General features: G+C 45.3%; 1 protein-coding gene across 2 annotated transcripts in view; it reads left to right on the top strand.

The window, feature by feature from the left end:
- Nucleotides 1-25266, top strand: part of dph6 (diphthamine biosynthesis 6) — a 251929-nt gene that overhangs the window by 84726 nt on the left and 141937 nt on the right. For both annotated transcript variants that reach the window (XR_013499972.1, XM_078233271.1), the window contains exon 5: nt 4349-4467. Coding sequence is in view for 1 of the 2 variants with exons in the window: in XM_078233271.1 (XP_078089397.1) it covers nt 4349-4467 (119 nt within the window). In the remaining variant the exon portion in view is untranslated. The remainder of the gene's footprint in view (nt 1-4348; nt 4468-25266) is intronic.

Genomic DNA, 25266 nt, shown 5'->3' with positions numbered 1-25266 from the left:
TCCACCTTGCCTTTGCTCATTTTCTTTCTTCCAACCAAGTCTTTCTACCACTCCCACACTCATATAATCACAGAATTGCTACAGTGCAGAAGGAGGCCATTTGGCCCATCGCGTCTGTACTGACCACAATCCCGACCACTGTAACTTCATGTATTTACCTTGCTAGTCCCCCTAACATTACGGGGCAATTTAGCATGGCCAATCCACCTAACCCGCACATCTTTAAACTGTGGGAGGAAACCGGAGCACCTGGAGGAAACGCAGACACGGGGAGAATGTGCAAACTCCACACAGACAGTGACCCAAGCCGGGAATTGAACCCAGGTCCGTGGTGCTGTGAAGCAGCAGTGCTAACCACTGTGCCACCATGCCGCTCCCTACTTCCTGTGGGAGTGAATTCACCACTCTCTGGGTGAAGAAATTTCTCCTCACCTCAGTCCTAAAGGTTTGTTTCTTACCTCCACTGAAATAATAAACTACACAAATGGTAGCGGTGATACAAAGAGTCTGCAAGAGGATAATTGGTTAAGTGAGGGGGCAAATAATTGGCAGATGGAGTATAATTTGGGAACATGTGATGTTGTCCATGTTGCTGGGAAGAAAAAACGAGTATATTATTATCAATATGGAACAAGACTACAGAATGCTGCAGTGTAGATGAGTCTGGGTGTCCTTGTACATGAATCACAAAAGTTAACTTGCAGGTACAACAACTACTTAGGGAGGCAATTAGAATATTGGTATTTATTGCATGGAAGATGGAGTATAAAATTAGGAAAGTCTTGCTACAATTGTGCTGGACATGGGTGAGACTGTACCGAGAGCACTGTGTAAAGTTTTGGTCTATTAACGTTAGGACGAATATACTTGTATTGGAAACAGTTCAGAGAAGGTTCACTCGGCTGAATCGTGAGATAAATGGGTTGTCTTACAAGGAACGGTTGAGCTGGTTGGGTCTATACTTAGAATGAGAGGTGATCTGAGTGAAACATTTAGGGAAACGTTTGCGATCTTGTCTGCTGTTCACACCGCACTCCCACTGCAGCGATGTCGGAGAATTTGACGCCCAGTTAAATCTCCATTCACTGCAGCGGGATGAGAAAATCCCGCTGGTATGAACGGCCATAACATTCCGGACATACGGTTCTGAGAGAGGCTTGACAGGCTGGATGGTGTTTCCCTTTCTGGGGAATCTAAAACAAGGGGGCGCAGTTTAACAATGAGGGGTCTCCCATTATGGGATGCTCACTAATGTAGGAAATAGAGGAGCATCTTGTAACTAAAAATATAATAATGAATAAATCAGCATGGATTTCTAAATGGAAAGTCTGGCTTGACAAAGTCTATTGAATTTTTTGAAGAGGTAACAGTGAGAGTGTACAATGGGAAGGAATCTAGTTGGTGCAACAATTTCCAAAAGGGTTTTGCTGAGGTACCAGGTTGTCTACCTGGACTTTAGCAAGGCCTCTGACAAGATACTGCATGGTATATTGTTGCATAAGGTTAAATTTCATGGGATCCAGGGTGAGGTAGCCAATTGGATACAAAAATTGGCTTGATGACAGAAGACAGAGGGTGGTTGTAGAGGTTGTTTTTCAAACTGGAGACTTGTGACCAGCGGTGTGCCTCAGGGATCAGTGCTGGGTCCACTGTTATTTGTTATTTCTATTAATGATTTGGATGAGAATTTAGGAGGCCTGATTAGTAAATTTGCAGATGGCAACAAGATTGGTGGCATAGTGGACAGCACCAGAATGGCTAACTAGTTGGCTGCGAGACATAAAGCAGAATAACAGTAAAATGTAGCTATCCAGACTGGCAGAAGGAGGCAAGTGGGGTCTTACATGTATTAATATACAGTGAACAGTATTGTTTCTTGTCAGCATAGTGCACAAGGAACAACATTTTTCACTGTATACCAATACGTGTGACAAATCAAATCAAGGGTCAGTGCTGGCACCACTGTCGATGACAACTGAATTCATGATTTTGATTTCGGAATCAATCGCACAATTCCTGAATCGGGGCAATACCAAATTGGGAACAGTCGTCAACACTGAGGATCACAGTAACAAATTATCGTAAGACATTATTAAACTTGCAGAATAGGCATATAATTGGCAAAGGGATGTTAACACAGATAAATGTGCGGTATTACATTCTGAAAATTCAAACTTCTAATGAGGTAGAGGTGCAAAGGGATCTGGGAGTCCAAATATCCAAATCCCTGAAGTTTTTAAAGTTTATTTATTAGTGTCACAAGTAGGCTTACATTAACACCGCAATGAAAATCCCCTAGTCGCCACATTCCGGCGCCTGTCAGGTACACTAAGGGAGAATTTAGCATGGTAGTTAGGCATCAATAAGACAATAAGGAAAGCAAACCAAACTCCAACATTTATAGAAACCATAGAAACCCTACAGTACAGAAAGAGGCCATTCGGCCCATCGAGTCTGCACCGACCACAATCCCACCCAGGCCCTACCCCCATATCCCTACATATTTTACCTGCTAATCCCTCTAATCTATGCATTCCAGGACACTAAGGGGCAATTTTTTAGCATAGCCAATCAACCTAACCCGCACATCTTTGGATTTATCTCGAAAGGGATAGAATTTAAAAATTGGGATGTTGTACTAAACCACTACTAAACCTTGGTTAAATCGCACTTTGTAGTACTCTAGTCGCCAGAATTATGTAAAGGATATAGAGGCACTAGAGGGGGCACGAAAAGAAAAGATTTGCAAAGATAATTATATACCTATTGGAAAGGATGCGAGCTGAGGGGTGATTTTTAAAAATTCTTTCTCAGGGTATGGGCATCGCTGGCTAGGCCAGCATTTACTGCCTTAGCTAATTGCTTAAATTAAATCTTTAAAATTATGAAAGGTTTTGATAAAGCAGCACAGAATATTTCCAATTCCGAGGAAGGGTAAGATTAGCAGCAATCAATACAAAATGGTCATCAAGGAGATTTAGAAGAAATTTCCTATCTCAATGCCTGCTGAGAGTAGTACAGCTGTATTTGAGGAGAAACTAGATAGTTCACAGATCATAGAAATCATAGAAACCCTACAGTGCAGAAGGAGGCTATTTGGCCCATCGAGTCTGCACCGACCACAATCCCACCCAGGTCCTATCCCCATAATTCCACATATTTACCCCGCTAATCCCTATAACCTACGCATCCCGGGACACTAAGAGGCAATTTAGCATGGCCAATTCACCTGATCCGCACATCTTTCAACTATGGGAGGCAACCGGAGCACCCGGAGGAAACCCATGCAGACACGGGGAGAACATGCAAACTCCACACAGACAGTGACCCGAAATGGGAATCGAACCCGAGTCCCTGGCGCTGAGAGGCAGCAGTGCTAACCACTGTGCCACTGTGCCGCCCTTATATGAGGGAGATGGGAATTGAGGATTGTACTGCAAGAGTTAGGTGATGAAGGATGAGAGGACGCTCAGGGTTAACATGAATGGCTGTATCGACTGCTTGGGCCAAATGGTGTGTCTCATACATATTCTATGTAATCCATCAGAGTCACTCTGTAACGATTTTAAAGTAAAGTTTATTTATTAGTGTCACAAGCAAGGCTTACATTCACACCACAATGAAGTTACTGTGAAAATCTCCTAGTCGCCACACTGTGGCGCCTGGTCAGGTACACTGAGGGAGAATTTAACTTCAATCTCTTAACCAGCATGTCTTTGGACTGTGGGAGGAAACCGGAGCACCCGGAGGAAACCCACGGAGACACAGGGAGAACGTGCAAACTCCACACAGACAGTGACCCAAGCCGGGAATCGAATCGAGGTGCCTGGCGCTGTGGGGCAGCAGTGCTAACCACCATTTATTAGGAGGGTGAATAAGACAGGGCCAGGGTAACTCTCATCCCAACTTTTCTTCCTTTGAAAAGAAGCTGCTTTTGCAAAAGAACATGTCCTCAGAATGATTAATCTGTCAGGGGATAAGCTATCAGAGAAAGCCTGACTCTGAACACTCTGCAGCATCACACCATGCGCTCAGATCCATTTCAATCACACAGTCTTTTCAAATTTTCTTAAAAGTTTGTCCAGAGACTTGGAAATAAATAAATAAATAATGTAATATTGAAATGAATGTGACAGGTTCTGGCTGTTTCTTTGTTAACTTGTTTTCTTTTTCATCATACGCTCATGATTTTTTGATGCCAATTTGGTGATTTCTGTCTCTGGGTACAGTGCACAACCTGATCTGTTCCTGCATTGTCAAAGCAATCAAGGTTAAAAGATTTACCTGAAATTGTATCAGGACTTTTGAAATATATCCAGTTCAAACACCTTTTTTCTTTCCTTCACAGGTGCAGGAGGCTTAATCTCCAGCCTTTGGCTTACCTCTGGCGTCGAAACCAGGAAGATCTGTTGAGAGAAATGATATTGTCTAATGTTCAAGCCATGATAATCAAAGTTGCAGCTTTTGGTAGGTATCTGGGCTGCATGGGAGCAGTCTATTAACACGACATAATCCCCGTTCTTTGTATAACCACAACCTGCAAATGAGCAGCTGTCAAATATCAGAGAAAAAGTTCAAATCATCAATCATTTTTTTATAAAACTGTAAAGAGATCTGCCAGAGGGGAACAAATTCGAGCACAAAACAGTTTGGGGAGATAAGGAAAAGGCAGGATGTTGGAAAATGACTGCCAGAGGTAGGTAATTACTTTTAAATGCCTTTAATCAAAGCTGTCAATATCACATGTTATTAGACAGTTTAAGAAGCAGAAGGAAAAGAATTTTATTAGTCTGCATTCCTTTAAAAAATAGTAAACAGAGTGTAGCTTGAAATCGATATGTCTGCTGCACAGATTAATGAGCCTTTAAAGAAAAATGTGATCATGTTGTATTTAATAAACCCACATTGCGTTTTTTTTTTACTTTAGTCGTATTTATTGAGAAGACTGCCTTTTCACACATCAGAGCGAATAGCTTGTAGGCTGTTTCATTGCGGAGTTTGCTGTCAGTCAGTATCTTTTACATTAGCTTCAGGATTAAGATTGATGCCCTTTACAAGGCGTATCCACCAAGCTCATTTTCTGATAAAAGGTCACGGTACATTCCTAGTCTCGGAATTCTGCGCACCCCTTCCTTTCACCAAAGTCTACCTTAAGATATTTTTACCAACTCATTGTCGGTGAAAATATATTACAAGCGATGTAGGGGAATTGCACGGGAACCCATGCTTATCTGAATTTTATTCTTTACCTTTTCCTCTTGTTTTTCGAGCAGTCGATTTTCTCACTGGAAAAAATTACCTTGTGATCTTCTAACATTTGTTTCTGTCACAATGTTCAGAATCTTGTTCCACCTCACAGTGACAACCATGTTGAATGAAGGAAGTGGCGCATTGCTATTGTTATCACTCGCTGATCCTCATCGTTTGATGCAGTCTAGTTTTTGCATTTGAAAAGACTGTGCTATAATAAGACATTGTAGCCGGAATGTTACCGTCCCGCCCGCCACGGGAATCAGAGCGGGCAAAAGGCGGACCGGGGGAAAGTCCGTTGACCTCTGGTGGGATTTCACGGTTTTGGGATGAGCAAGGTGGTAAAATCCCACCCTGTACGTCTGCAGCTCTGGTTCCTCATTTGTGCCTGATCTATCGCAGGAACATTCAGGCCTAAAGTCTAATCTGCTTCACCACTTACTGGCAAAGACTCATAGAATCATACAGTTCAGAAGAGGCCCTTTGGCCCATCGAGTCTGCACCGACACTTGAGAAGCACCTGACCTCCCACCTAAGCCCGTTTACCAGCACTTGGCCCATAGCCTTGAATGTTATGACAAGTGCTCATCCAGGTACTTTTTAAAGGATGTGAGGCATCCCGCCTCCACCACCCTCCCAGGCAGCGCATTCCAGACAATTTACCCTCTGGGTAAAAAAAGGTTTTTCCTCGCATCCCCCCTAAACCTCCTGCCCCTCACCATGAACCTGTGTCCCCTCGTGACTGACCCTTCAATTAAGGGGAACAGCTGCTCCCTATCCACCCTGTCCATGCTTCTCATAATCTTGTACACCTCGATCAGGTCACCCCTCAGGTTTCTTCACACAATTCATTATTTTATGTCTTAAGTCTTGTAAGTCATCTTTCACATCTGTAAAAGCATTATTCATAGAATCATAGAATCCCTACAGTGCAAAAGTAGGTCATTCAGCCCTTCGAGTCTGCACTGACAATCCCACCCAGGCCCTATCCTCATAACCCCACATATTTACCCAGCTAGTTCCCCTGACACAAAGGGACAATTTAACATGGTCAATCCACCTATCTTGCACATCTTTGGACTGTGGGAGGAAACTGGAGAACCCGGAGGAAACCCACACAGACATGGGGAGAACATGCAAATTCCACACAGTCAGTGACCCAAGACCGGAATTGAACCCGGATCCCTGGCGCTGTGCGGCAGCAGTGCTAACCACTGTGCCAAGGTACACAGGAATCAGCTGCAACTTGGTTGTGCCAATTGTTTTTGAAAGCAGCTGTACCTTCTCTATCGTACCCTTAAAGATATTCCAAACTCAAATTCCTGCAGGAATGCACAATCTAAGAGGTAGCCTCATAATGTTCAGTATGAGAGAAAGCGATTGCAGACATGAGTTCTGAAGTGAACTACCAGTTTCATGTTGATGCAGACCTGAAAGGACTTTTCAGCACAAGAGGTGTAGCAACAACTGACTTTCTTCTACTCTACTGATCTTTCATCTGCAGTAATCATAGAACCCTACAGTGCAGAAGGAGGCCATTTGGCCTATCGAATCTGCACCGACCACAATCCCATCCAGACCCTATCCCCATAACCCCATGCATTTACCCTAGCTAGTCCCCCTGATGCTAAGGGGCAATTTAGCATGGCCAATCAACCTGAATCGCACATCTTTGGACTGTGGAAGGGAACCGGAGCACCCAGAGGAAACCCACGCAGACACGGGGAGAATGTGCAATCCCCATACAGACAGTGACCCAAGCCAGGAATTGAACCCGAATCCCTGGCGCTGTGAGGCAGCAGTGCTAACCACTGTGCCACCTGGCCACCCCATTAGCTAATGTAACCACTATTAGCCAATGGCGCACCACCCATTGGCGGCACGGTAGCACAGTGGTTAGCACTGCTGCTTCACAGCTCCAGGGACCTGGGTTCGATTCCCGGCTCGGGTCACTGTCTGTGTGGAGTTTGCACATTCTCCCCGTGTCTGCGTGGGTTTCCTCCGGGTGTTTCGGTTTCCTCCTACAGTCCAAAGATGTGCAGGTTAGGTTGATTGGCCAAGCTAAATTGTCCCTTAGTGTCCCGGGAAGCGTAGATTAGAGGGATTAGCGGGTAAGTATGAGGGTTAGAGGGATTAGCAGGTAAATATGTAGGGATATGGGGATAGGGCCTGGGTGGGATTGTTGTCGGTGCAGACTCGATGGGCCGAATGGCCTCTTTCTGCACTGTAGGGGTTCTATGGTTCTATGGTTCTAATACTTGTCAACTTAGTGATTGGTACATAAATATCCTTTATCACAATTTTCTTATTTTTGTCTTGTATCCTATTTGTATCACAGAGTCATAGAGGTTTACAGCTTGGACAAATGCCCTTCGGCCCAACTTGTCCATGCCGCCCTTTTTTAAAAAAAACCCCGAAGCTAATCCCAATTGCCTGCATTTGGTCCATATCCCTCTATACCCATCGTACCCATGTAACTATCTAAATGCTTTTTAAAAGATAAAATTGTACCTGCCTCTACTGCTACCTCTAGCAGCTGGTTCCAGACACTCACCACCCTCTGTGTGAAAAAATTGCCCCTCTGGACCCTTTTGTATCTCTCCCCTCTCACCTTAAACCTATGCCCTCTAGCTTTAGACTCCCTTACCTTTGGGAAAAGATGTTGACTATCTACCTTGTCTATGCCCCTCATTATTTTATAGACCTCTATAAGGTCACCCCTCAGCCTCCTACGCTCCAGAGAAAAAAGTCCCAGTCTATTCAGCCTCTCCTTATAACTCAATCCATCAAGTCCCAGTAGCATCCAAGTAAATCTTTTCTGCACTCTTTCTAGTTTAATAATATCCTTTCTATAATAGGGTGACCAGAATTGCACAGTATTCCAAGTGTGGCCTTACCAATGTCTTGTACAACTTTAACAAGTCGTCCCAACTCCTGTATTCAATGTTCTGACCGATGAAACCAAGCATGCTGAATGTCTTCTTCACCACTCTGTCCACCTGTGACTCCACTTTCAAGGAGCTATGAACATGTACCCCTAGATCTCTTTGTTCTGTAACTCTCCCCAACGCCCTACCATTAACTGAGTAAGTCCTGCCCTGGTTCAATCTACCAAAATGCATCACCTCGCATTTGTCTAAATTAAACTCCATCTGCCATCCGTCAGTCCACTGGCCCAATTGATCAAGATCCCGTTGCAATTGGAGATAACTTTCTTCACTGTCCACTATGCCATCAATCTTGGTGTCATCTGCAAACTTACTAACCATGTCTCCTATATTCTCATCCAAATCATTAATATAAATGACAAATAACAGTGGGCCCAGCACTGATCCCTGAGGCACACCGCTGGTCACGGACCTCCAGTTTGAAAAACAACTCTCTACAACCACCCTCTGGCTTCTGTCAAGAAGCCAATTTTGTATCCATTTAGATACCTCACCCTGGATCCCGTGAGATTTAACTTCATGCAACAACCTACCATGCGGTACCTTGTCAACGGCCTTGCTAAAGTCCATGTAGACAACATCAACTGCACTGCCCTCATCTACCTTCTTGGTTACCCCTTCAAAAAACTGAATTAAATTTGTGAGACATGATTTTCCATTCACAAAGCCATGCTGACTGTCCCTAACCAGTACTTGCGTCTCTAAATGCCTGTAGATCCTGTCTCTCAAAATACCTTCCAACAATTTACCCACCACAGATGTGAGGCTCACTGGCCTGTAGATCCCAGGCTTTTCCCTGCAGCCCTCCTTAAACAAAAGCACAACATTTGCCACTCTCCAATCTTCAGGCACCTCACCCGTGACTATCGATGATTCAAATATCTCGGCGAGGGGGATCCGCAATTTCCTCCCTAGCCTCCAACAACATCCTGGGATATACATCAGGTCCCGGGGATTTATCTACTTTGATGCACTTTAAGACTTCCAGCACCTCTCTCTGTAATATGTACACTCCTCAAGACATCACGATTTATTTCCCCAAGTTCCCTAACATCCATGCTTTTCTCAACAGTAAATACTGATGAGAAATATTCATTTAGGATCTCACTTGTCTCTTGTGAATCCGCACATAGATGACCTTGTTGATCCTTAAGAGGCCCTACTCTCTCCCTTGTTACTCTTTTGCCCTTTATGTATTTGTAGAAGCTCTTTGGATTCTCCTTTGCCTTATCTGCCAAAACAATTTTGTGTCCCCTTTTTGCCCTCCTGATTTCTCTCTTAACTCTACTCCTACACCCGCTATACTCTTCAAGAGATTCACTTGATCCAGCTGCCTATGCCCGTCATGTGCCTCTTTCTTCTTGACCAGGGCCTCAATATCCCGAGTCGTCCAGGGTTCCCGACTTCTGCCAGCCTTGCCCTTCACCCTAAGTGGAATGTGTTTACCCTGAACCCTGGTTAACACACTTTTGAAAGCCTGCCACTTACCAGACGTCCCTTTGCCTTCCCACAGACTCCCCCAATTAACTTTTGAAAGTTCCTGCCTGATACCATCAAAATTGGCCTTGCCCCAATTTAGAATTTTAACTTTTGGGACAGACCTATTGTTCTCCATAGCTATCTTAAAGCTAATAGGATTATGGTCACCGATCCCAAAGTGATCCCTCACTAACACTTCTGTCACCTGCCCTTCCTTATTTCCCAAGAGGAGGTCAAGTTTTGCCCCCTCTCTAGTCGGGCCATCCACATACTGAATGAGAAATTCCTCCTGAATACACTCAACAAATTTCTCTCCATCCAACCCTCTAATACTATGGCTGTCCCAGTCAATGTTGGGAAAATTAAAATCTCCGACTATTACCACCCTATTTTTCTTGGTGCTATCTGTAATCTCCTTACATATTTGCTCCTCAATTTCCCGCTGACTATTTGGGGGCCTATAGTACAACGCTATCAAAGTGATTTCCCCCTTCTTATTTCTCAGTTCTACGCATATAGACTCAGTGGCTGAACCCTCGGATATATCCCCTCTCAGTACGGCCGTGATGCTTTCCCTAATCAAAGGTGCAACTCCCCCTCCTCTCTTACCTCCTGTTCTATCTTTCCTATAGCATCTGTACCCTGGAACATTGAGCTGCCAGTCCTGTCCCTCCCTTAGCCATGTTTCAGTAATTGCTATAATATCCCTGTCCCAAATACCCATCAATGCCCTGAGTTCATCTGCCTTGCCCGTCAGGCCTCTTGCATTGAAATAAATGCAGTTTAATCTGGATTTCCCTTACTCTCTGACTTGCTTCTGTCTGATCTGTCTGGTACTCGGATTACTGACACTGCCTTTACTAATTAATGTGCTCTCTTTAACTTCCGTGCTGTCTTCAAACTTCTCTTCTGTCTCCCTACTGCTTTGGATCCCACCCCCCTGCCAAACTAGTTTAAACCCTCCCGAGTGGCTCTCGCAAATCTCCCCGCTAGGATGTTAGTTCCCCTCCAGTTCAAATGTAACCCATCCCCCTTGAACAGATCAGCCCTTCCCCAGAAAAGATCCCAATGATCCAAAAATCTAAATCCCTGCCCCCTGCACCAGCTCTCAAGCCAGGCGTTCATCTGCCTAATCCTCCTATTCCTACTCTCACTACTATCAGTCATCCATTTCTGAGGCAGCGAGCTGGCAGTGATCTCCTCTCAGGTCTTTGTATTCCATTGTCTCTGTGAATAACCCTATCAGTTAATGTTCCTTTCCCACATCTACCTGGTGACTCTTCAAAAAAGTGCAAGGCGAGCTCTGGCCAATTTTGAGTCTGAATCCTACCCCTCTACGATATACCACTTCATCAGACTAATCTGTTGTGCCACCAGTCATCTATCTCCCAAAGATTACTTTGATAGTGTGCTGAGTGCCACTGTGGAAGTGGTTGAGTTACTGCCCATTCTAAAGCAGAACTTCTCAAGTTCAAATCACAAGGGACGCAAGATTAAATAAAAGGGGTTACAATGCTGAAGTCTTTATAGCCATAAATGAGATTCCGACGCTAACAGAAATCTCTGATTGACTACATGAACTGTGCATCAACTGCCCTTTATGTTATCCGGATTCCTAAGTTATTTAGCTGCTTTGTAGCACATATTACTGGAGCTCAAATTATAGCTTGCACTGTTAAGTGCTCTGAACACGACGGTGCTAACACTGGAGCAGTTCTTTGCAATCTCCTTCATTTGTTTTGGTGCAAAGTTTAATTTTGAAGTCACAGCTTTCAAAGCAGAAATATAATCAGTATGAGGAGAGCTGGCAGAAATGATATTGGTAGTGACCTGAATTATCCCCATGGCGAGACAAACCTGTAGTCTCCAACTAACTCATATTGTGAAATACCAGACCGAGTTGATCACAGACAAAGAATCCTTTGTTCGATGGCCACTTTGAGCCCAAATAGTTCCAGATAGTAATTAAATAGAAAATTACTACTGGTTTTTGGCTTTAGGCAGAGTTAGATATTATCAGATTTTGTTTCTCACCTGTCTGGGACTGCAGTAATTATGCAAAAACAAACCTGCGCTCTTTTAAGCTCTGCTGTAATTACGCAATGGCAGAATCATTTGATTTTCCTTAAGCAGATTTAAGACCTAAAGATTTTAGTTTGATGTATCAGATTGTGGAGGACTGGAACTGAAAGATATTGGCTTACAGCAGGGATAATGTCAGTGCGAAGTTATTGTGAATATGTTTCAGATTGTAGTAACTGATCTGCCTCAGCACAGATCCTCTGCTCATATCTCCACACCTCACACTCGTATATCTTCCTCTTCAGTTGCTCATTCGAGCCTCGGTTTCAATGAGCAATGGGAGTGGTGAGGGGGGAATGAGGTGGTTTCCCATTGCTTTCTTCATGTGTGCTTCAGCACAGGTCTTCAATCTGTGAGCAGCCATGGTCCCTCATGGTTCTAGTTGGTCAGCCATCATCATTGATCATCTGCTGATGCTGCCGTCATTGGCCTTTGAGCATGGGACCCTGACCCGGGCCTGAGGCGACTGACTAAAGGGCTGGCATGGCTGCCCCCGAGTTCTCAAATGACCTTGCTGCCCTGATATTTTCAGATAAGTGAGTAAGAGATTTGAGGGTCAACTTGCTGCGTATTTATTATGACTTGCTCACAAGTTAAAAGGATGAATTCATGGATGTAGCTTTAGTCTGAAATTTTGACGGCTGTTTTGAAATAACATTGGCAAACTCCCCCTCAAACAAGAGTTGTTTATGTAACTGCTCTGTGCCCAGGGCATTGATTCGATTTGATTTATTATTGAAAAGTATTGTTTCTTGTGCGCCCTACAGATAAAGCATATCGTTCATGGAGTACACAGGGGAGAAGGAAAGGAGAGTGTGTAGAATGTAGTGTTACAGACATAGCTAGGGTGTAGAGAAAAATCAACTTAATATATGGTAGGATCATTCGACAGTCTGATGGCAGAAGGGAAGAAGCTGTTCTTGAGTTGGTTGGAATTAGGAGGCATGGTGGCACAGTGGTTAGCACTGCTGCCTCACAGCGCCAGGGACCCAGGTTCAATTCCGGCCTTGGGTCACTGTCTGTGTGGAGTTTGTACATTCTCCCTGTGTCTGCGTGGGTTTCCTCCGGTGCTCCGGTTTCCTCTCTCACTCCAAAGGTGTGCAGGATTAGGTGGATTGGCCATGCTAAATTGCCTCTTAGTGTCAGGGGGACTAGCAGAGAAAAACACAGTTGCTGGTGCAGGCTTCATGAGCTAAATGGCCTTCTCTCCACTATGGGGATTCTGATTCTCAAGGAATACCCATGTTTAAGGCTCACAGTGGCAGCTGGCCTGTTGAAAAATGCATTCTGGAACTAATTAACAACTGAATTAAAAATCTTTGAAATGAAACCCACCACAAGATAATTGAATTCTGAATCAGAGGTGACATCTTTGTGACATTTCTGAGGCCAGATGCGTGAACATGATCATTGAGTCATAACATCCCAAAGTGCAGAAGGAGGCCATTCAGCCCATCGACTCTGCACCGACCACAATCCCACCCCGGCCCTATCCCTATAACCACATGCATTTACCTTAGCTAGTCCCCCCTGACACTAAGAGGCAATGTAGCACGGCCAATCCACCTAACCCACACATCTTTGGACTGTGGGAGGAAACCGGAGCACCCGGAGAAAAGCCACGCAGACACGGGGAGAACGTGCAAACTCCCACAGACAGTGACCCAAGCCAGGAATTGAACTGGGGTCCCTGGCGCTCTGAGGCAGCAATGCTAACCACTGTGCCACCGTGCCATCCTCTGTGCCACCGTGCCGCCCCTCAATGCAAGGAAGAAATGTTGATTTTTAAATTAAGCTTCTTTCATTTTGATTGCTGTGGAGATGCCGACGTTGGACTGGGGCAAGCACAGTAAGGAGTCTCAAAACACCAGGCTAAAGTCCAACAGGTTTATTTGGTAGCACAAGCTTTCGGAGCACTGCTCCTTCACTCATCTGATGAAAGTACAGCGCTCCGAAAGCTTGTGCTACTAAATTATCCTGTTGGACTTTAACCTGGTGTTGTGAGACTTCTTACTGTCACTTTGATTGGACCTTGGGTTGGATGAATTTATTTGCTGTGTCCTGTGTTAAACAGACCGGACATATCTCAGTCATGAAGCTAAGTGGTTATTTTCAGACAGAGGCAGCTGCTGGGACTGAGTTGTATGGATTACATGAATTCATATCCATATTTTAACAGAGCAAATAATTGTTGACATTTAAAAGATCACTTAAGAGCTGATGGAATAACAATTAAGAAGACTTCTTTGTAGATTTCACAGAGGTTTCCAAAGCAATTTGCACAACACAATCAGTTACATAAATGGGGTAAAAGGGAAAAAAATTGGGGAAGTCATTGACAAATATAGCAACAATTCCTATTCAACAAAATTAGTCTTATTTGTGTCGAGAGCAAAAAAATACAATCCGCCTGTCCAACTGAACATAGAACATAGAACAGTACAGCACAGTACAGGCCCTTCGGCCCTCGATGTTGTGCCGAGCTTTGTCCGAAACCAAGATCAAGCTATCCCACTCCCTATCATTCTAGTGTGCTCCATGTGCCTATCCAATAACCGCTTGAAAGTTCCTAAAGTGTCTGACTCCACTATCACAGCAGGCAGTCCATTCCACACCCCAACCACTCTCTGAGTAAAGAACCTACCTCGGACATCCCTCCTATATTTCCCACCATGAACCTTATAGTTATGCCCCCTAGTAACAGCTACATCCACCCGAGGAAATAGTCTCTGAACGTCCACTCTATCTATCCCCCTTATCATCTTATAAACCTCTAGTAAGTCGCCCCTCATCCTCCTCCGCTCCAAAGAGAACAGCCCCAGCTCCCTCAACCTTTCCTCATAAGACCTACCCCCCAAACCAGGCAGCATCCTGGTAAATCTCCTCTGCACTCTCTCCAATGCTTCCACATCCTTCTTATAATGAGGTGACCAGAACTGCACACAATATTCCAAATGTGGTCTCATCAACCTCCTGTACAGTTGCAGCATAACCCCACGGCTCTTAAACTCAAACCCCCTGTTAATAAACACTAACACACTATAGGTCTTCTTCACGGCTCTATCCACTTGAGTGGCAACCTTCAAATATCTGTGGATATGAACCCCAAGATCTCTCTGTTCCTCCACATTCCTCAGAACCCTGCCATTGACCCTGTAATCCGCATTCAAATTTATCCTACCAAAATGAATCACCTCGCACTTATCAGTGTTAAACTCCATCTGCCATTTTTCGGCCCAGCTCTGCATCCTATCAATGTCTCTTTGCAGCCTACAACAGCCCTCCACCTCATCCACTACTCCACCAATCTTGGTGTCATCAGCAAATTTACTGACCCACCCTTCAGCCCCCTCCTCCAAGTCATTGATAAAAATCACAAATAGCAGAGGACCCAGCACTGATCCCTGTGGTAAGATAAGAGAGAGCAAGATAACTGAGAGCAAGATAAATTGATTGAAAATGTGCAGTTTTTCTCCTGACAAATTTAGCAACAGATCTTGTTTTGAAAAACCTTTTGGAATCATCATGAAGTTTGCCATTGGCAGCGGATGTAATTCACTGATGCAACAAGAGATAATTGGTGCTGAAATGTCTCCATTAATATTACGTGATCAGGTGCCACCTCTCTCTTTAACGAGAGAGAGGGAGGAGGTATTTAATGACAGTTTTGTCACGAGAACTCTTCTTGTTTGTAATCTTCATTAAAACTAATGCCAATAAACTGAAATCTAAATTGAAGACCCAATTAAGGAAAAAGCGAATATCTTTGCTGTTTTTGTGATGGATAGCTGAACTTATGATTTCTTTTTTTTAACTGGTTAAGTCAACAAATTATTCTCAATGACACTATTCTCTATTTTGTAATTTTTATCTGGATATCCAGTCATTGAATAGAAGTAAAATAATATTTACTGTGGCCAAGATTTTCTGCCCATTCTCCCAGTGGGATCGCCCAGTCTCGCCAATGGCGACCCCCCCCTACTGGGGGTTCCCCAATAATGGAGGGTGCAAACAACAGGAAAATCCGTTGACCGCAAGTGGACTGGGAGGTCCCACCGCCGGCCAATGGCGGGTCAGATCCACCACTGTAAAACACATGCAGGAAGGTACAGAGGATATTTTCCAACCGATCCTGATGTAAATGTAATATGTAGTCATGCTCTATGTTATATATACATCAGGGGCGGCACAGTGGTTAGCACTGCTGCCTCAAAGCTCCAGGGACCTGGGTTCAATTCCCGGCTTAGGTTACTGTCCGTGTGGATTTAACCTTTGAATCGTACATTGATTCATATTGCAGTGTAAAAAATTGACTGGACTTTTACTCAGTCTAAGAGGTAATGAAATTTAAAGCAGTCTCTAAAAATTAGAAGAAACTGTAGAGAGAGGGCTACTCTATCAAGAGCAGCAAGAGACTGAAGAGAGGAGGCAATTCCACTGAGGTCAACACAGAGACAACTCCACCAAGGGCAGCAAAAGATCACAGAGGGAGGGTGACAAAAAACCCAAAAGAGTGACAAGAGACCTCAGAGGGAAGACAAAAATAAGCCACAGATGGAGAGCAGCAAAAGAATAAACTGTTAAGAGTCGATAGTCCTTCAAGATTGAACGCAAAAGGGATGCGTGACCATTCAGTGACATAAAGAAATGAGACTGTCTTAAACAGCAGGATGGAAACATGGCAGAGGGAACTCGAGGGAACTCTGCTCAATACCAGGAAAACTCAAGGTGATGCAAGCGAGCTTTGCAAAGAAAAGGAAAGACCGTCACATGCTACAAGAAGTTCTTTGTCAAAATTTATTCCTCAGGAAGATTAAGAAGAGAAGCCAAATGAGTTTCACGTTACTCTGAACAAACTGAGGAAACAGTTGGCAGTGAAGACCCAACAATGTTCCAGATTCCAGGAGGAAGCTACAAGAATCAGATTGAAGAGTTGAAGAAGCAGGTTGTGTGACGAAGGGGAGACATTGAAAGGAAAAGCTGGAGAACTTCCCAAACTGCGAGCAGACAGGTAAAGTCGCCATAGTCCCAGATGACCATATGTTGCTCTCCCCTTTGAGGCGGAGAGCTGACTAGTGGTGAGGATCACCAAACCTCAGGCGAGGGTCAAGTTTGAGAAGGTGGGCCTTCATGAATAGCCTAAGCTAGTACGGGAATTGAACCCACACTGTTGGCATCGCTCTGCATCACTAACCAGCTGTCCAGCCGACTGAGCTAAACTGACCCCCAGAGGTGAGTTCCTTTGGCCAGTATGGGGATTGAATAATAATAACCGTGGCATTGTCAGCTCCACACTTGAACCATCTGAGCTAACCGGCCAGTGGTAATAACAAAGCCATGAGTAGCACAGTTACAAAACTGAAACAAGTTAAGACATCATCAGAGACAGACCTGGTGAACAGTGAATCCAAAATAAAGGACAAGGACAACGTTCTGTTGCAAACAGAAAAACAAAGATAAGATTGGAAAATGTGAATCTGACACTGAGGTGCAGGCACCAGAAGGAAAAGCACTGAATAACTCAGACTGAAACTATTGCACTGAATGAAAAGATTCATAAGCTTGCATAACGATTTGAAAATACAACTGCAAACAAAAACTTGGCAGAAATTGTGAAAGAAGTGGAAATCAAGGTTCCATTTGTAAAACATCCATGTCCAGCAAGAGTGTGGCGGACACCACGGAAAGAGAAAATTCAGGTCCAGGCTAGGAATGAAAGGAGTGCGCATTCCCCTCAGAAAGAAGGGGACAAATCCACACGGTCCAAAAAAAAGCAAACCGATTGTTAATAAAGGAAATGCAAGTCGAAGGATCGCAAGACATGAATCAAATGGAGATAGTCAAGTACCAGAAACACAGAGTACTCCCATCATTCCTGTAAACGTGATCGACCCCGATACGGAAGACACTCGAGACTATCTGATTTTATTGTCAGAAACTTGAGAAAAGGGAGCAGGGATAGCGAGTAAAAAATTGCATTTTAATACTCCGTTAGAAGGGAGGAAAGTTTTTGTTAAAGAAGAAAGGTGGATGTTGTGATATGTGCCTGCATGCATTGCAATGTAAAAGTGCTCAGCAGAGCAAGGGTTAACATGAGATTGAGGCGCAGTATGATGTATAGAGTCACATGGCAATAAATTTGGAAAGAACCGTCTAGAGAGAACCTTTGTATGAAAGCAACATGGGACAACACCATGCACGGTGGCACAGTGGGATGGCACAGTAGCACAGTGCTTAGCACTGCTGCCTCACAGCACCAGGAACCCGGGTTCAATTCTGGCCTCAGGTCACTGTCTGTTTGGCGTTTGCACATTCTCCCCGTGTCTGTGTGGGTTCCCTTCGGGTGCTCCAGTTTCCTCCCACAGTCCAAAGATGTACGTTAGGTTAATTGGCCATGCTAAATTGACCCTAGTGTCAGGGGAATTAGCAGGGTAAATATGTGGGGTTACAGGAATAGGGCCTGGATGGGATTGTGTTCAGTGCACACTCGATGGGCCAAATGGTCTCCTTCTGCACAGTAAGAAGTTTAACAACACCAGGTTAAAGTCCAACAGGTTTATTTGGTAGCAAAAGCCACTCCCTACAGGGATTCTATGCATGACTATAACTAGGGATCTGTGAATAGTTAAAGACTAACAATAAACAGTTTATGTTTAAGTATACAAGTCTCAGGATCTCCTCATTAACACATTTAAAGAATTCTTAAACACTATAGGGTGGCAGCAAACAGCAGCACAATGCTGCTGAACTGGCAGCCCTCTGATTGGCCGGCAGCTTGTGGATGGTGGGCCTCTTCTTAACGGGGGCAGCAGCCATTTTGTTGGCTGCCACTGGCAAAACAAAGGCCCTGGGTCTTACTGCTTGCTGAGGCAGGGACTTCCCTTCACAGCTTTTGACCCTGACACCGTATCCCTGCCACCCCTGTAAAATTCAGTCCTGTGCCTCTGCTCATCTCCCCTTCTAGTTCATTCCATCTTACTTTTTTCCATCTGAATTTCACTTGTTTTCCCTCATCACCTCCCTCTCTCACTGTCTCTTTTGTTCATCTCCAGTGTTTTTGTCCTGTTTTCAATAAGTACTCAGAAGAAAAGATATAAAAGTATGTGGGGAAGGCCAATTAGACGAGGTGCCTGGTGCAAAGCAGAAAATACTAGCATTGACATGATGGGCTGAACGGCCTGTTTTGTTGTAACTTTTGAATAATCTTTTTCAAGCAATTGTCAATTCTCTTTGAAAATGGATTCTCTTTCAACAGCTTATTGTAATACCGAATTTCACCTCCCCATCATGGTGCTGATTTTTAAAGGAGTCTCCAGCTGCTCTTGCAATTACTTTGTTTGTGATTTATCTGAACTTTATTTCTTTTATTATGCTCTTATTGACTACTGGGGAAAAACCTACTACTTACTTATAGAATCATAGGGCGTGATCTTACCGGCCATTCATGCCAGGCTCTCACTGCAGCGAAGACGGAGATATGGCAACAAGCCAAATCTGCAGCAGGATAGGAAAATCCCGCTGGCGTGAATGGTCGGAAAATTCCGGCCATAGAATCCCTACAGTGCAGAAAGAGGCCATTCGACCCCTCGAACGTGCATCAACAATAACCCCACCCAGGCCCTATCCCCTGTAACCCCCGGGTATTTACCCTGATACCAAGGGGCAATTTAACAAAGCTAATCCACCTAACCTACACATCTTTGGAGCGTGGGAGGAAACTGGAGCATCCGGAGAAAACCCACGCAGACACGGGGAGAACATGCAGACTCGCACAGACAGTGACCCGAGGCTGAAATCGAACCCAGGTCCCTGGCGCTGTGACGCAGCAGTGCTAACCACTGTGCCACCGTGCTGCATTGTGCCACTCTACTTATGTTATAATCAGATTACTCATTCACCACCACAACCTGAGGTGAAAAAGCACTAATTTCTCAAGTGTAACTTCAATACTTCATCTCATGTGACATTAATCCACATTGTACACTGTCCATGGCTTTTGTATCTTGTCTCTTCATAGACTATTACCTATCATTTCCTTTTACATTGGACTGCATCTGTTGTCCTTCCAGTCAACCTATCTATGTTTTCATGCAGCCATGTACAATCCTCCTCATGGTTTGCCATGACCCTCAATTTGTCATCATCAAATTTTGAACAATAATAATCCCTTAGCTCCTAAATCCAAATCATAGTTGTTTATAGTAATTAGGTGCAGTCCCATCACAGACCCCAGTGGACCAACACTCATCGCATTCTTTTAGCCTGAGAAACATTCTTTTGCCCAGACGCTTGAGTATAGAGTGATATTACCACTTTCTACTTGTTCTTTCTTTTTCATAGAAGATAGCAAACTTTGGAAAATATTCTCATGGAGAATTCAGACTGCGGCCAAATGGAATTGAGGCATTTTGGCAAAGTGTGTAGGCTGAGACAGCTAAACCTACTTATTTCATTCCTGGTCACACAAAGGATCAGCAAGTTCGAAGGGATTTCACTGTTCTTTTTCGACATAGCTTTGCAAGAATATTTTAGATTCATAGAACCCCTACAGTGCAGAAGGAGGCCATTCAACCCATCGTGTCTGCACCAACCACAATCCCACCCAGGCCCTATTCCCGTAACCCCACATATTTACTCTGCTAATCCCCCTGACACTAAGGAGCAATTTAGCACGGCCAATCAACCGAACCCGTACATCTTTGGAGTGTGGGAGGAAACCGGAGCACCCGGAAGAAACCCTCGCAGACACAGGGAGAACGTGCAAACTCCACACAGACAGTGACCTGAGGCCGGAATTGAACTCGGGCTCCTGGCGCTTTGAGGCAGCAGTGTTAACCACTATGCTACCGTGCCGCCTGTATGGCCTATTTTGTGGGGCTAATTTCTTAAATGGCGTTGTAGTCTTGAAACAGATTTGAAAAATCCTTTTTTCCCTAGTGTGAGTGAAAGGACAGATTTGAGATGAAATATCACAATATGAAATATCACAATCGCTCATTGCGTCTTGGAAGTGCAGCAGAGAGGGAGAGATTCGCGAGAGGAGTGCTGCGGGTAAGCGCTGTTATTTTTAACTTACTTTTTCGCGGGTTTTTTCTTTAAAAATATCTAAACCCGGAAGTGGTCGCGCAGGGAGGTCTGGGAGAGAGAGATTTTTTTTTTTCCCCAATAAATTGGAACAGAGAGGAATCCCGATACTCTACACTTGTAGAGTATCCCACCCTCCCTCCTCCTCTAACCTAAAAAAAAAGACCCAGTGAGAGCAGGGCTTTGGAGAAAACAGGAGGAGGAAAGGTAAGTTTAAAATTTTCATTCACTTTTTTTTCCCTGTGTGTTTAAAGGGGCAATTATGAGGGTGAGGCCAGTATGTTGTTCCCAATGTAGGATGTGGGAGGTCCTGGAGGCTCCTAGCCTCCCGGACGACCATATCTGTGCTGGGTGTGTTGAGCTGCGGTTCCTAAGGGACCATGTTAGGGAACTGGAATTGCAGCTCGAGGACCTTCGCCGGGTTAGGGATAGTGAGGAGGTCATTGACAGGAGCTATCGGCAGGTGGTCACACCGGGACCACGGGAGGAGGGTAACTGGGTAACAGTGAGGAAGGAGAAAGCTCAGTTGATGGTGAGCACCCCGGTGGATGTGCCCCTTAATAATAAGTACTCCTGTCTGAATACTACTGGGGTGGACAGCCCACCTGGGGGAAGCAGCGGTGGCAGTGTCTCTGGAGCTGAGCCTGGCCCAGTAGTGCAAAAGGGTAAGGAAAGGAGGGTAGTGCTAATTGGGGACTCTACGGTGAGGGGGTCAGATAGGCGTTTTTGCGGACACAGACGGGACTCTCGGATGGTGGTTTGCCTCCCTGGTGCAGGGGTCCGGGATGTCTCTGGTCGAGTCCCAGAAATCCTGAAGGGGGAGGGAGAGGAGCCGAAGGTCGTGATGCATATAGGTACTGCTGACATAGGTAGGAAGAGGGAAGGGGTCATGAAAAGAGAATATAGGGAGTTAGGTAGACAGCTGAGAAAGAGGAATGCAAAGGTAGTAATCTCGGGATTGCTGCCTGTGCCGCGGGAGAGTGAGAACAGGAATCGGTGGAGAATGAATGCGTGGCTGAGGGACTGGAGCAAGGGACAAGGATTTGGGTACTTGGATCATTGGGACCTCTTTAGGGGCAGGTGTGACCTGTTTAAAAAAGACGGGTGGCACTTGAATCCCAGGGGGACCAATATCCTGGCGGGAAGGTTGGCTAAGGCTACTGGAGAGACTTTAAACTAGAAAGGTTGGGGGGAGGGAATCGGAATGAGGGGACTGAGAGCGAGGAGGTTAGCTCGCAAATAGATAAGGAATGTAAACAGGGTAAGAGGGAGGTTAGACGAGTGATGGAGAAGGGAAGTGCTCAGGCTGAAGGTCTGAGATGTGTCTATTTTAATGCCAGGAGTGTTGTGAATAAAGTGGATGAGCTTAGAGCGTGGATTGCTGCTTCGAATTGTGATGTGGTGGCCATTACGGAGACTTGGATGTCTCAGGGACAGGACTGGGTGCTTCAGGTGCCGGGTTTTAGATGTTTCAGGAAGGACAGGGAGGGAGGCAAGAGAGGGGGGGGAGTGGCACTGTTGATCAGGGATAGTGTCACGGCTGTAGAGAAGGTGGACGCCGTGGAGGGATTGACTACGGAGTCTCTGTGGGTGGAGGTTAGGAACAGGAAGGGGTCGGTAACGTTGCTGGGTGTTTTCTATAGGCCGCCCAATAGTAACAGAGATGTTGAGGAGCAGATGGGGAAACAGATCCTGGAGAGATGTAGGAATAACAGAGTTGTCGTGATGGGAGATTTTAATTTCCCAAACATAGATTGGAATATCCCTAGGGCTAGGGGTTTGGATGGAGAGGAGTTTGTTAGGTGTGTCCAGGAGAGTTTCCTGACACAGTATGTGGATAAGCCTACTAGAGGAGAGGCTGTACTTGATCTGGTGCTGGCTAATGAACCTGGACAGGTGGAGGATCTCTCGGTGGGTGAGCATCTTGGGGATAGCGATCATAATTCTATCTCCTTCACGATAGCATTGGAAAGAGATAGGATCAGGCAGGCTAGGAAAGTGTTTCTCTGGAGTAAAGGGAAATACAGTGTCATCAGGGAGGAAATTAGACGGGTAAATTGGAAGGAGGCATTCTTGGGGAAAAGTACCGAAGGAAAGTGGAGGATTTTCAAGGAATGTTTGTCTGGAGCTCTGCATGACAACGTTCCGATGAGACAGGGGGGTGTTGGTAGGGTACGGGAACCGTGGTGCACGAAGGTTGTGATGAACCTGGTGAATAAGAAAAGAGAGGCGTACAGAAGGTTCAGGGAGCTAGGAGGTGTTAAGGATTTAGAGGAGTATACGGGATGTAGGAAGGAGCTTAAGAAGGAAATTAGGAGAGCGAGAAGGGGTCATGAGAAGGCCTTGGCGGGTAAGATTAAGGAGAATCCCAAGGCTTTCTACAAATATGTCAAGAGTAAAAGGATGAGATGTGAAGGCATAGGACCCTTAAAAGGTGAAGGGGGAAAAGTTTGTGCGGAACCGTTAGAAATGGCGGAGGTGCTTAATGAATACTTTACCTCGGTATTCACGGTGGAAAGGGATCTGGGTGGTTGTACTGCTGGTTTGCGGTGGACAGAAAGGATCGAGCATGTGGACAGAAAGAAAGAGGATGTGTTGGAACTATTGAATGGCATCAAGGTTGGTAAGTCGCCGGGACCGGATGGGATGTACCCCAGGTTACTGTGGGAGGCGAGGGAGGAGATTGCGGAGCCTTTGGCGATGATCTTTGCATCGTCGATGGAGACGGGAGAGGTTCCGGAGGATTGGAGGATTGCAGATGTGGTCCCTATATTCAAGAAAGGGAACAGGGACAGCCCGGGAAATTACCGACCGGTGAGTCTAACCTCAGTGGTTGGTAAGTTGATGGAGAGGATCCTGAGAGACAGGATTTATGATCATCTAGAGAAGTTTAGTATGATCAAAAGTAGTCAGCACGGCTTTGTCAAGGGCAGGTCGTGCCTTACGAGCCTGGTTGAGTTCTTTGAAAATGTGACCAAACACATTGACGAAGGAAGAGCGGTGGATGTGGTCTATATGGACTTCAGCAAGGCGTTCGATAAGGTCCCCCATGCAAGACTTCTTGAGAAAGTGAGAGGGCATGGGATCCAAGGGGCTGTTGCCTTGTGGATCCAGAACTGGCTTGCCTGCAGAAGGCAGAGAGTGGCTGTGGAGGGGTCTTTCTCTGCATGGAGGTCAGTGACCAGTGGAGTGCCCCAGGGATCTGTTCTGGGACCCTTGCTGTTTGTCATTTTCATAAATGACCTGGATGAGGAAGTGGAGGGATGGGTTGGTAAGTTTGCTGACGACACCAAGGTAGGTGGTGTTGTGGATAGTTTGGAGGGATGTCAGAAGTTGCAGCGAGACATAGATAGAATGCAAGACTGGGCGGAGAAGTGGCAGATGGACTTCAACCCGGATAAGTGTGTGGTGATCCATTTTGGCAGATCCAATGGGATGAAGCAGCAGTATAATATGAAGGGTACCATTCTTAGCAGTGTAGAGGATCAGAAGGACCTTGGGGTCCGGGTCCATAGGACTCTTAAATCGGCCTCGCAGGTGGAGGATGCGGTCAAGAAGGCGTACGGCGTACTGGCCTTCATTAATCGAGGGATTGAGTTTAGGAGTCGGGAGATAATGCTGCAGCTTTATAGGACCCTGGTTAGACCCCACTTGGAGTACTGCGCGCAGTTCTGGTCACCTCATTACAGGAAAGATGTTGAAGCCATTGAAAGGGTGCAGAGGAGATTTACAAGGATGTTGCCTGGATTGGGGGGCATGCCTTATGAGGATAGGTTGAGGGAGCTTGGTCTCTTCTCCCTGGAGAGACGAAGGATGAGAGGTGACCTGATAGAGGTTTACAAGATGTTGAGAGGTCTGGATAGGGTAGACTCTCAGAGGCTATTTCCAAGGGCTGAAATGGTTGCTACGAGAGGACACAGGTTTAAGGTGCTGGGGGGTAGGTACAGAGGAGATGTCAGGGGTAAGTTTTTCACTCAGAGGGTGGTGGGTGAGTGGAATCGGCTGACGTCGGTGGTGGTGGAGGCAAACTCGTTGGGGTCTTAGAAGAGACTTCTGGATGAGTACATGGGATTTAATGGGATTGAGGGCTATAGATAGGCCTAGAGGTGGGGATGTGATCGGCGCAACTTGTGGGCCGAAGGGCCTGTTTGTGCTGTGGCTTTCTATGTTCTATGTTCTATGTTCTAATAGATTTACAACACATTCACTGTTTTATTCATTAGAATTTTTATCATTACTGTTTCTAAGGTCAGAAGTGCTGTTATTATTTCAGTTGCATCATGCTCTACCTTGTTTTGTTGACAGTATTTCCGGGAGCTTCTTCCCTTTCTTTGGTTGTGGTCATGATGTGGAGATGCCGGCGTTGGACTGGGGTGAACACAGTAAGAAGTCTCACAACACCAGGTTAAAGTCCAACAGGTTT

This window comes from Mustelus asterias, chromosome 18 (assembly GCF_964213995.1).
Source record: "Mustelus asterias chromosome 18, sMusAst1.hap1.1, whole genome shotgun sequence".
In the NCBI taxonomy this organism is placed as follows: Eukaryota; Metazoa; Chordata; class Chondrichthyes; order Carcharhiniformes; family Triakidae; genus Mustelus; species Mustelus asterias.
Note: the sequence above shows the minus strand (reverse complement) of the source record. Positions and strands in the feature narration are given on the sequence as shown.